At 41.2% G+C, this 12,240-nt stretch overlaps 1 protein-coding gene across 2 annotated transcripts in view; it reads right to left on the reverse strand.

Annotated features, from left to right (window-relative positions):
• Positions 1 to 10,835, reverse strand: part of pcf11 (PCF11 cleavage and polyadenylation factor subunit) — a 32,651-nt gene extending 21,816 nt beyond the window's left edge. Inside the window, exons 1-6 of one of the 2 annotated variants that reach the window (XM_035748370.2) lie at positions 10,452 to 10,835; positions 7,979 to 8,104; positions 7,354 to 7,536; positions 6,879 to 7,094; positions 5,632 to 6,623; positions 2,239 to 2,416 (exon numbers count right to left, since the gene is read on the reverse strand). In XM_035748370.2, coding sequence (XP_035604263.1) covers positions 2,239 to 2,416; positions 5,632 to 6,623; positions 6,879 to 7,094; positions 7,354 to 7,536; positions 7,979 to 8,104; positions 10,452 to 10,691 — 1,935 coding nt within the window. In that variant the 5' untranslated portion in view covers positions 10,692 to 10,835. The remainder of the gene's footprint in view (positions 1 to 2,238; positions 2,417 to 5,631; positions 6,624 to 6,878; positions 7,095 to 7,353; positions 7,537 to 7,978; positions 8,105 to 10,451) is intronic. The other variant, XM_035748372.2, reaches the window with a different exon arrangement.
• Positions 10,836 to 12,240: the final 1,405 nt, after the last annotated feature.

Raw genomic sequence — 12,240 nt, forward strand, 5'->3', positions numbered from 1 at the left:
CTATTTATGACTAATGTTGACTACCCAATATGGCAGATATCTTTTTGGCTGCTTTGTTGTCTGAAAGCTGTACTCACATTATTGCATGGTTTGCTTTTTCCGTAAAGCTTTTTTGAAATCTGACACAGCGGTTGCATTAATTGTTTTTAACACCTTCTCTACCGCCTACCTACCTCTTATCGTATTAAATCCTATAAAGTATTTATTTACCAAAAACTTTAGCTATGTATCAACAAAATTTGGAATCCTCAATTTAAATAATAAAAATGAGCAGTTATCTGCCTCCTGGGGTAAGTTTAAATAGGAATATACTTTTGAGATTTCAAATTGGGCTCAACTAATTCTATTATCCTTATTAATATACTTGTCACTCTGAAACAGTAATTATTCAATTGGACACGGGAGAATAAGGTAATAACGGCCTCATCCGGTGGGGAATGTTCAGATTGTATTGCGTTCCCCATTTTTATTATGGACCTTACTCAATACTCATCAATCAAGTTAGAAAGTCAATTTCCCACAATACCCCATGTTAAATTCAATATTGTGGTTAAATATACGGATTTAGTAATTTTATCAAATGTTCTAACAGATTAGTACAGTTCAAATCAGGATATGCATTTACATAGGGATATACATTCACACTTACTCTTTAATTAAAAATTCCTCAGCTATAGTACATATTACTAAATGGAAAGCAGATCCCTAATATAAGAAATTCTATAAACGATGTATTAATCACAGTCGCACATAATAGGGAGTGTATAAATTGTATACATTCAGGGCCAATCTTAAGGAGAAGTGTATCTATATGTCCATGTCTAACAATTGTATTTTCATCGACATGTATAATGAGTATTTCTGTAAAATGATGTGGCTCTCTGCAATATCACCGGATGTTTTTGGAACTAGTGAACATAACGCGCCAATGTATACTGAGATTTTTTAAATATAAATATGCACTTCATCGAACAAAACATACATGTATTGTGTAACATGATGTCCTATAAGTGTCATCTGATGAAGATCAAAGGTAAGTGATTAATTTTATATCTATTTGTGCTTTTTGTGACTCTTCTCTTTGGCTGGAAAAATGGCTGTTTTTCTGTGGCTTGGCTCTGACCTAACATAATCAATCGTTTGTGGTGCTTTCGCTGTAAAGCCTATTTGAAATCTGACACTTTGGTGGGATTAACAACAAGATTACCTTTAAAATGGTGTAAAATAAATCTATGTTTGAGGAATTTTAACTACGAGATTTCTGTTGTTTGAATTTGGCGCTCTGCACTTTCACTGGCTGTTGTCATATCAATCCCGTTAAGGTAATAGGGTGCCATTTAACTTTTTAGGGAGTGGGTTCCGCTGTCGGGATCAAATCAGCGGAAATTTCAAGGCACTCCTAGATGTCCCATAAACATCACTATTGGGTATTTTTTTTCGATTAAATCGGTCCATATATAGCCTAGATATCGATCTATGAAGACTGTAATCAAGGAAAAAACTGAGTTTGATAACGCAACGTCATTTTTTAAAATTAAAAAAGTTGACGATAAACTTTCACAAAACACTTCGAAATACTTTTGTAATGCAACTTTAGGTATTAGTAAACGTTAATAATCTATCAAAATGATCACGGGGCGATGTATATTCAATAGCTCCACGTCCTGATATCATGTCCAAATATTTCTCAACCAAAACGTCCTGTCGGAGACCGGAAGAAATGCGCTACCTAGTGTCCGTTTGACCAAGAAACAAATCCTAGACAAATGACAAGAGTGTTGACATCGTGTGGAAGCTGTAGGTATTGCAACCTCGGCCCCATTTAATGTGGTTCCCATTCAACAATAGGTTCAAGTGGCGCATGGCTATATTTTCCCATTTTCAGTGATCAGATTTTCCTGCGCTTTTTAATGAAATACACGTTCTGTTATAGTCACAGCCGTGATTTAACCAGTTTTAGAAACGTCTGAGTGTTTTCTATCCACACATACTAATCATATGCATATACTATATTCCTGGCATGAGTAGCAGGACACTGAAATGTAGCGCGATTTTTAACAAAAAGCTGCGAAAATGCACATGATCCATAACAGGTTTTAAGAAGCACCTGTGTTAAGGCATACCCTTTGAGCAATTCTCCTTTGTATACTTTACAATTAAAATGCGGCATCTACTACCTACTCAAATTGTGGGGAGGAAAAGCTGAGGAGATAGGCCAATGTTTTTTTGTGTGCGTACCTTTTTGAGCAGGTCTCTCTTGCTGGCAGAGTGAAGCACCTCTGGGATCTGCAGGTTTGCGTCGACACTAAGGCGATGCTGTTTGGGGGTGGTAGGTCTCTTGCTGCTGGAGTATGACGGCCGTCTCTGTGGAGGACCTGCCCCCTTCCCATGAGCCTCCTCTGACGACAACTTCAGACTGATGAAGGAATTAGTTAATTTATTTGACAACTTTCAAATACACGTGGGCAGTTTCCCGACCACAGATTCTCTTTAGTCCAGGACTAGGCCCAATCTGTCTGAGGAACCACCCCTCAGTTGCCTCAGTCTTGTGAGTACAAAAATACACAGATATGCAGACATGCAGTGGTTAGGAGTGAGAACAAACCGTGTCCCAGATTATACAGGTACACACCCTAACTAACACCACCAGATAACAAGCTGACTATGTGTGTCTGAGGTTCAGAGGCAGATAGTGCCATGAAAAAGTATTCGCCCCTTTATAATTATCTATTTTTGCATATTTTTGATACCGAATGTTAGACCTTTAACCAAAACCTAATTAGGTTAGGTCTACATGAAAATGGTTAATAAGCAACAAATTACAAGCTTTGGAATCTATTCCCAATTGAGATGTGGCAGGACTTGAAACGAGCAGTTCATACTTAAACTCACAAATGTCGCTGAGTTAAAGCAGTTCCGCATGCAAGAGTGGGCCAAAATTCCTCCACAGCGATGTGAGAGACTGATCAACAACTACAAGATGCATTTGGTTGCAGTCATTGCAGCTAAAGGTGGCACAACCAGTTATTGAGTGCAAGGGGGCAACTACTTTTTCACACTGGGGAATTGGATGTCGCATAACTTTATTGATTAAATAAATACGCAATTGTTGTGTTATTTGTTCACCTGGGTCTACACAATCACAAGTTCTTGCCTGGTTTAGATCTTATCTGTCTGAAAGATATCAGTTTGTCTCTGTGAATGGTTTGTCCTCTGACAAATCAACTGTAAATGTCGGTGTTCCTCAGGGTTCAGTTTTAGGACCACTATTGTTTTCACTATATATTTTACCTCTTGGGGATGTCATTCGAAAACATAACGTTAACTTTCACTGCTATGCGGATGACACACAGCTGTACATTTCAATGAAACATGGTGAAGCCCCAAAATTGCCCTCGCTAGAAGCATGTGTTTCAGACACAAGGAAGTGGATGGCTGCAAACTTCCTACTTTTAAACTCGGACAAAACAGAGATGCTTGTCTAATTGAGGAAGATAAGAACAATCCGAGATACTGTCGCACCTAAAAAGCATCATTCCCCAGAGAACACAGTGATAAATCAAACTTCTTGTCATGATTTTAGACAGGTCCCAAGAAACAAAGAGATCTTCTGTTGAATTTGACAATTAATCTTAATGGTTGTACAGTCGTCTCAAATAAAACTGAAGGACCTCGGCGTTACTCTGGACCCTGATCTCTCTTTTGAAGAACATATCATACCGTTTCAAGGACAGCTTTTTCCCACAGCTGCCACGAATGATTTATCATCGAATAGATATGTGAAAAACACTGAGTAATTGATTCTAAACAACGTTTGCCATGTTTGTCGATATTATGGAGTTCAGTTGGTAAAAAAATTGGCGTTGTAGAGACTGCATTTTCAGATTTTCTTTCTTAGCCAAACGTGATGAACAAAACGGAGCGATTTCTCCTACACAAATAATATTTTTGGACAAAATGAACATTTGCTATCTAACTGAGAGTCTCCTCATTGAAAACATCCAAAGTTCTTCAAAGGTAAATTATTTTATTTGAATGCTTTTCTTGTTTTTGTGAAAATGTTGCCTGCTGAATGCTAGGCTTAATGCTATGCTAGCTATCAATACTCTTACACAAATGCTTGTGTAGCTATGGTTGAAAAGCATATTTTGAAAATCTGAGATGACAGTGTTGTTAACAAAAGGCTAAGCTTGCGAGTGAATATATTTCATTTGCGATTTTCATTAATAGTTAAAGTTGTGTTATGGTAATGAGCTTGAGGCTATAATTACGCTCCCGGATACGGGATTGCTCGACGCTAGAGGTTAAGTCTTTACTGAAGACTCATCTCTTCAGTGGGTCATATGATTGAGTGTAGTCTGGCCCAGGAGTGGGAAGGTGAACGGAAAGGCTCTGGAGCAACGAACCGCCCTTGCTGTCTCTGCCTGGCTGGTTCCCCTCTTTCCACTGGGATTCTCTGCCTCTAACCCTATTACAGGGGCTGAGTCACTGGATTACTGGGGCTCTTTCATACCGTCCCTAGGAGGGGTGCTTCACTTGAGTGGGTTGAGTCACTGATGTGATCTTCCTGTCTGGGTTAGCCCCTCCCCCCCTTGGGTTGTGCCGTGGCGGAGATCTTTGTGGTCTATACTCGGCCTTGTCTCAGGATGGTAAGTTGGTGGTTAAAGATATCCCTCTAGTGGTGTGGGGGCTGTGCTTTGGCAAAGTGGGTGGGGTTATATCCTTCCAGTTTGGCCCTGTCCGGGGGTGTCCTCAGATGGGGCCACAGTGTCTCCTGACCCCTCCTGTCTCAGCCTCCAGTATTTATGCTGCAGTAGTTTGTGTGTCGGGGGTCTAGGATCAGTTTTTTATATCTGGAGTACTTCTCCTGTCCTATCCGTTGTCCTTTGGGAATTTAAGTGTGCTCTCTCTAATTCTCTCTTTCTTTCTCTCTCTCTCTCTCTCTCTCAGAGGACCTGAGCCCTAGGACCATGCCTCAGGACTACCTGACATGATGACCCCTTGCTGTCCCCAGTCCACCTGGCCGTGCTGCTGCTCCATTTTCAACTGTTCTGCCTTATTATTATTTGACCATGCTGGTCATTTATGAACATTTGAACAGCTTGGCCATGTTCTGTTATAATCTCCACCCGGCACAGCCAGAAGAGGACTGGCCACCCCACATAGCCTGGTTCCTCTCTAGGTTCCTTCCTAGGTTTTGGCCTTTCTAGGGAGTTTTTCCTAGCCACCGTGCTTCTACACCTGCATTGGTTGCTGTTTGGGGTTTTAGGCTGGGTTTCTGTACAGCACTTTGAGATCAGCTGATGTACGAAGGGCTATATAAATACATTTTATTTTATTTTGATTTGATAACATTCAGCATATTTTTCTTTAGAGAATATAAAGTAGAAACAGAAAAAAAGTAGAAATTAGAAATACTTTTTCAAGGCACTAAATACCATTAGGTGAGGATAAGAATACACTGACGTGATGTAACATATACTAGTACACAGCAGACTGAGAACATACCAATAAAGACTTCTGTGCATTCCTAATAACACCCTATTCCCTACATAGTGCACTACTTTTGACCAGAGCCCCATTGGTCCATTTGCGAGACAGACAGTTCACAGGATATATCAGCCTACTCACTGTTTGTTCTCTTCCCAGCCACTCCTCCAGCGCTTGGCATTCTCCTTGGTCTCCTTGCCCTCTGAGGTAGTGCGGGGGGAGGAATGCGTGTCCCTGGCCTCCACCGGCCTCTCCTCAGCCGGCCTCTTGGTTCTTCTGGGCTCAGACGAGCTCTTCTTGGGGGTTACCCTCTCCTCTCTGGTGGTCCCGTGCTGGGGGTCCTCATGGTGAGAGGAGTGCTTGCCTCCTGACTGCCTCCCTCCTTTCCCAGGTTTGTGTAAAGGAGGAGAGGGGGAGATGCTCCTTGCTCTCCTCTTGGGGGACCTCCTCTCAGTCTTTCTCTTAGGTGAGTGCAGGTGCAGCGAGGGGGAACGGGAGCGTTTCCTGGCATTGGTCCTGGCATTCCCTCTGATCTGGTTCTCTGGTTTCTCTACAGGCTCCGGTTTGCTGACTGAGCCGTTGGCCATCTTCCCCCTGCCTGATGCCTTCATCACTGCCTCATCCATCTCTTTCTCCTTATCAGTGCATTTCTTCTTCTCTTTCACCTCTTCTTTCGGGTCGGCCTTGTCATGGAGATGTTTCCTCAGCCTGGGGTCTTTCTTGCCCGTGGCATCCGCTGTCGACTTCATGTTCTCAGCCTCATAGTGCTTGCTCTTCCCAAGCACTCCTTTAGCCATGGGAGAGAGGGACTTGGACTTGGTTTTCACTTCTAGAAGTTCTTTCTTGGGGGGCCGTGTCCTCTCAGGCCTGCCGGGTCGCTCTGGCAGTTGTTTCTCTGGTGTGTGTGCTGGTCCTCCCATACCATGGCCTTCTTTCTTATGGCTGGTTGATTCTTTGGCCTGGAGGGCCCCTGGGCCGGCCCGGTTGAGGCGGGGGTCCCTGGTGGGGGGTTTGGGGTCGGAGACAGGGGGGATACAGGATTTGATGACAGAGGGAGGCAGGGTGGACTTTGGCACTATTGCTGGAGTTGACAGTACCACGTTAGCAGCCTGAAATGTAAAAGAGGGGCAGGACTGAGAACATCTTGTGTTTAGTAAACGAGACAGTGCACCAGAAGACATGAAGAAAATATAACAGAAACCTACCTGTTTAAAATTTTATTATTAATAGATTAAATGTTACAAAACACCAACACTTCTGAAAGTGTCTACTCTCACCCTGCTCCCTGCGGACCAAACATATAGACACACACATATATACATACATATTTTAAAACATTTCAATTAGATTTTCAAAAGGGGGAAAATGGGTACAATAGTGAGTCTCACCAGTTGTGCCTTGGTCTGCTCCAGCTCAAGCTCAATCTTCTTCTGCTGTAGCTCCAGTAGCTGTTTCTGCTTGGCCAGCAGCTGCTGCCTTATCACCTGCTCCTGGGTGATGCTCTTCTCACTGACGCTGGGGACCACTGCAGGCTGGGGAGCAGGGGCTGGGGCACGGGCTAGGGGTGCAGGGGACAGGGCCCTAGGGGAGGTCACCTCCTCAGGCTGGAGCGGGGAGAAAACATTCAGGGATGGGAAGGACTCAGGTCGACAGGTAGCGGAGTGTGTGTGTGTAGAAATGTCCAGTGTTGCAAAGGGTCAGGATGTCTTTTACTTTACGGATCATATTGTCACGAAGGTTGTGCAATAAACAGCAAAACTTGAATAACTTTGGCGCAGTTTCTACTTTCCTCTATCCACAGACGCTTTCAGAACAGCAGATCCTCCTCTCGGACACATAGAGATATACAGACAGTTTACTCACATGTTTTAAAAACTTAGGGTTGACATGAATGCTGGCGTTCACAGTAGGGGGCAGTGCTTTGATGGGCCAGGCCGGGTCGTGAGAGTTGACTCGCACGTCCAGAGCGTAGAGTTTCTTCAGTGGGAAGATCTCATCCCAGGTGGAGCGTAATTTGAACAGACTTTTCCTAGTGTTCTCATCCACCTACAAAACAGAGGACACAGCTTGGACCACAGCGCAACTCAAAGACCTGCAGCACAATACTTCACAAACGAACACATTCTACCGTCAAAGGCCTATAGTTTAGCAGTACATTGAATTCAGGCAAGATCAAGAAGGCACGTAGAAAATGTGTCTACTTACACTAACAAAGGTGCTTTGTATTAACTGTTAAACTGTGTGAAATATTACACATTCTGTATACCACACTGCATTTTAATGCAAAGACAATTAATGACTTGGATATTTTCCAATCAAGCACTTCCCCAAATCAAAGGGGAACCACACAAACACCATTTTATTAGTAAAAATGCATTATACAAGGCAAGAGATCGACTAGACAAAAGCAAGCAGTACAGTGGTCAGCTAATTGTATAAAAGGTGCTTATTAATCTTCAAGAATGCACAAAAATAAAGTAGTATATACCTTTTCAAAAACACATATAAATGAAGTGACTAGGTTTTTAGCAAACACTGCAAGGTATTCGCCTCCAACATTCTTCACTATGGAATCCACTAAGTACAAAACTGGAAGCTTCTCGGCAGCTGGAGCCTAGGGTAATAGAAAACTCAACAAGTTTAGAAAACAACAGGGGTTAATACCAACATTTCAGATAAAAAAAGGCATCACATTGATTATGTATTAGTTAAGCAAAAAGTTAACGTAAGAAGTGTTTGGGCTAGAAGAAAAAAAATCCTTGTCAGTCTTGGGTAATAACTTTAAAAACGTTCCTTTTTTTTTTTTAATGTAAAAATCAATTGATTGTCCGTGGCATGATAGATCAGAAAAAAATGTATTGCAGGAAAAAACAGTTGACAATTGTTCTGCATGTAGGGGGGAAAACTGTTATAAAAATCAGCCTATTTTCACCGGTTACAGGAACAAGGTGTTTTTTTTAATCCATAAGGAAAATAGCAGTCCAAAAAAACAAAAAATAGTGACGTGTCTTCATTCTGGATCAAAACATTGAATGTCCATAAAAAGTACTTTGTTCAACTATTACTTGTGTCTTGTATCGGGCACAGAAAGAAAAAAAAATATTGTCCATCCAGAAGAAATGGTTCAAGCCCCCCCCCACCCTCCTTTTTAATTACCTCAAAAGAGTGTCTCTGGCAGAGAGATCACTCCCTGTACATTCCCGTTTTATTGAATTAAGTCCCCGTTATAACACCCCACTGAGGGGGCAGTCCATTTGAAGAAGTATTATCTCCCTTTTAGAACAAAAATAGGATGTAACATACTAAGAGGAAGTCGACAAGAATAGAGCAGGATTTGGGGGGGGTTCATTTAAAATGTGCAATTGCAAGATAAGTCTTGAACAATGTGCCATGAAAAGCAAATCACTAGGACTTTACTTGATAAATGGTCATGAGCAAACATGACAATTTCAGTTGTAAACCCAATTCACATGTCAATAAAACACAAAATAACTCAAAATATACAAATATACTGCATTTAAGCCAATAGACATTCCCATATAAATGGTGAACGCCTTGGTTCTGATAAGTGACAATGATCATCACATTGATCAAAAACGGAGTTTAACACCAATCAGGCAATAAGCAGAGATCTGATTCTGTACCAATAAATTACACTGGGAAATAAAAAAGACAAAAAGCATATTTCATATTTTTTATTATCACATTTTACCATTCATTGACATTTCAAAATTCAAATAGATAATATCAAAAGCAGCTGATAAGTCAAATTGAAAGAGACCAGTTTACTTTCACAAGAAAACTATTGACACTATTCTAAATGTCAACAGCTACATATTCGATCTGCATCTTTGTGTACCTATTATTTGTTTTGTTATTATTACTCCAGCTAGCTAGATACTTTTGTCTAACAATAACTAACCAGCAGTAACGTTAGGCCTGTAGGCCACCTGAAGTTACAAACAAATTACCTTTCCTGCCACTGGATCAGCCGATCGACCCGTGCATGGCAGTAATTAGTGATTTTATTGGAGGTGGATTTGGCTCATGTGCACTTGGCCAAAAACAAGAGTTTCTTTCCACACGATACATTTTTTCGGTTACAAATTTTGTGGAAGTACATACCAGCCGTAATAGTTGCTCAGCGAAACTCCATTCCTTTGTAAGTAGCGGACTCTTTTTTTATTATACATTATTAAGCATGAAAATCTGCTTCATGGCCTTAAGGAGACCCCATATTCAACGTATCCTGTAAACCCAGATTCTGGTTCAAGTAATTTATGTAGAAAGTGAAACGAGGCCTAAATGTATGCAATAACTATTTTGCATTGTTAGGTAGGCCAGTGTGTACTGGCTTAAATTTGGAAATTGATGTGGCCAAACCACGTGTGTAAACCTGTCAAACTTGTGGAATGCTTTGCACTGGCATGCTAGCGTTAGCTAACTGAAATAGCCATTAAGTTTCCTCCGTCATGTCGCCATATTTGATTCGGTTTCGGTACCGTTAACGTGTTTCCAAATAGTGTTAAGTTCTGAAATGTGAAAAATACCCCACAGCATAACGTCTTTATATAAGATCTGACAAATAAATGGTGGCTTCCTAACGTTACTCTGATCTGGCAACTGAATTTCTGAATTATTTCCTAGCAAATGACAATCGGCTACGGGAAATGGCATGTTAACGTTAGCTAACTAGCTCAGGGGATAACATTAGCTAGCCTAGATAATGTTACATTACCTTTCTAAATGTAATCAGCATGAAATTAATTGCTATAACGTTATTTTGTTGAAACTGGTACTGTTGACAAGAAACGTTAGCCAACGTTATGACGCTACAACAAGAACAGCGATTCAACAGTGTTGCCGCCATGATGTTGCCATGGGCAGCTGTTTCAAGGCTACTGTTAGCTTTCTTCATCGAAGTTAATAGCTGAAATTGAAAATTCTATATTCATAAAAACCTTGGTGATTTGTGCTTCAATTATTGCGACGATATCCTTGGCGAAGTGCAGATTCTCCTCTGCCAGAATGGTCAGCATGTTGATGTGAGGTTTACTGTTGAATGTCAAATCTTCGAGGGAGGACTGATACTCTCGGCAGGCATCTTCCCTCGCCGCGTCGTCCATCTTTGCGATGTGTGATCGATCAACTACTAAACCAATCTTATCAGAAACATAACCATTTATTACGAGGCAGTCCATAAACACATTTGACTTTATATTTATTTTCCAACTCGTTACGAATTATTTTGTATTCCCTTTGCATCTGTAATCGACGTTTCCACTCTTCTTTTTTATGTCAGAAGATGGCGGCTGCAACTCGATCAACTAAACGCGTCATACAAAATAATTTTTATACAGCCTCAGTTGGTGTCCTCCTATTGGATAGTTTGAGTTGCGTGCGCGTGAACTTTTGGCGAACGACTCATTCATTCAACCTAATTGGTCAAAATGTTACCATCTTCGGTTAGCCAATAAAATTCGAATGCATTGCATAATAGACGGATTACATGCTGACTAAACCGGCTACTCGCGTGCGCATGTTGTTTTGTCTGTCCCCCAGAAGCGTCCACGACTAGCAGGTCAAAGTACCAAAACCAACTATATGAATTTGGGGAGGGGTCGAAATATTTATGGGTATTAAAGCTAGCTCTCTGTTGCTAGCGAATTTGTCCTAGGAGATAGTGTCCGGAAGTGGGAGAAGATGGCGCGAGATGGATTTGAGCCGAGATTCTGCACATTTTCTCATTGATCAAACATTTGATCTCCGTACAGTTTTCTGTTTCCAAAACTAGAATCTGTGACATAGTGGGCTGCATTTAGTAGACTTTACCCTATGCCAAATTTGGTTAAAAAAATGGCATTGTTTAGAAGGAGTGCAAGGATAAATTAAGTTATTGCACATGCGCACTTCGAGTAGGGGTTCCCTAACAGAAATAAGCAAGTAAATGCTAGAATGAGCCAATATGATCTCACTAGATCGTGCTTGGCTCTGCCCACCTCCTTGCTTATTCTGCCCACTATGATTCATTTGCTCCGATTGGAAATTACAGGTTCTGGTCTATCTTGGGTCAGTTATAAAACATATTTGGGAGAGGCAGGATCTGCGAGCTATGTAATAGCGTGAGCAGTTTGGATTGAATAACATGTACATTTATTTTACAATGCTCTCGCAAGCAACGCAGGTGGTTTGGACAGCATGTTAGCTGACAACGTCACGAAAGCGCCGCTGCAGCCAGGTTGATGGTGGAAGCAGAATTGGAGCTTGAATCTGATGGCGGTGGAAATAAGGATAAATGGACATTCGTTCAAAAAATTGTGAACAACACATCTACTTCTGCAGACTCCCGATTTTATATAGAAGAAATACGTTTTGGGGTCAACAAGATATGCCGAACTTCGTGGGTCCGTTTGAAATATCAAATAGAAATTTAAATCTGAAAATCACTATAGTGGATTTTTTTGTATCTGTTGGTCAGAAGAAACATGTTGGATTTCACGCAAACTGATGGATATGATGTGTTGTGCTTCGATTTAGGAAGCAGGGCACCTGTCAAACGAGTCATTCTGGAGTACAGAATAATTCGACATTGCTCTAATGGAGTGGTCGAGGTACGTAAAATAAATTGCATTGTAAATGTCAGGAAGGACAAGTTTGTCTGTTTCTCCAAGTCTGAGTGCATATGAGATATGTGAACTACCCTGGCAGTGTTTATTCCCAGAACTTTGCAATGCACCCACTGTAAACTAT

Source organism: Oncorhynchus keta, chromosome 33 (genome assembly GCF_023373465.1).
Source record: "Oncorhynchus keta strain PuntledgeMale-10-30-2019 chromosome 33, Oket_V2, whole genome shotgun sequence".
Lineage (NCBI taxonomy): Eukaryota > Metazoa > Chordata > Actinopteri > Salmoniformes > Salmonidae > Oncorhynchus > Oncorhynchus keta.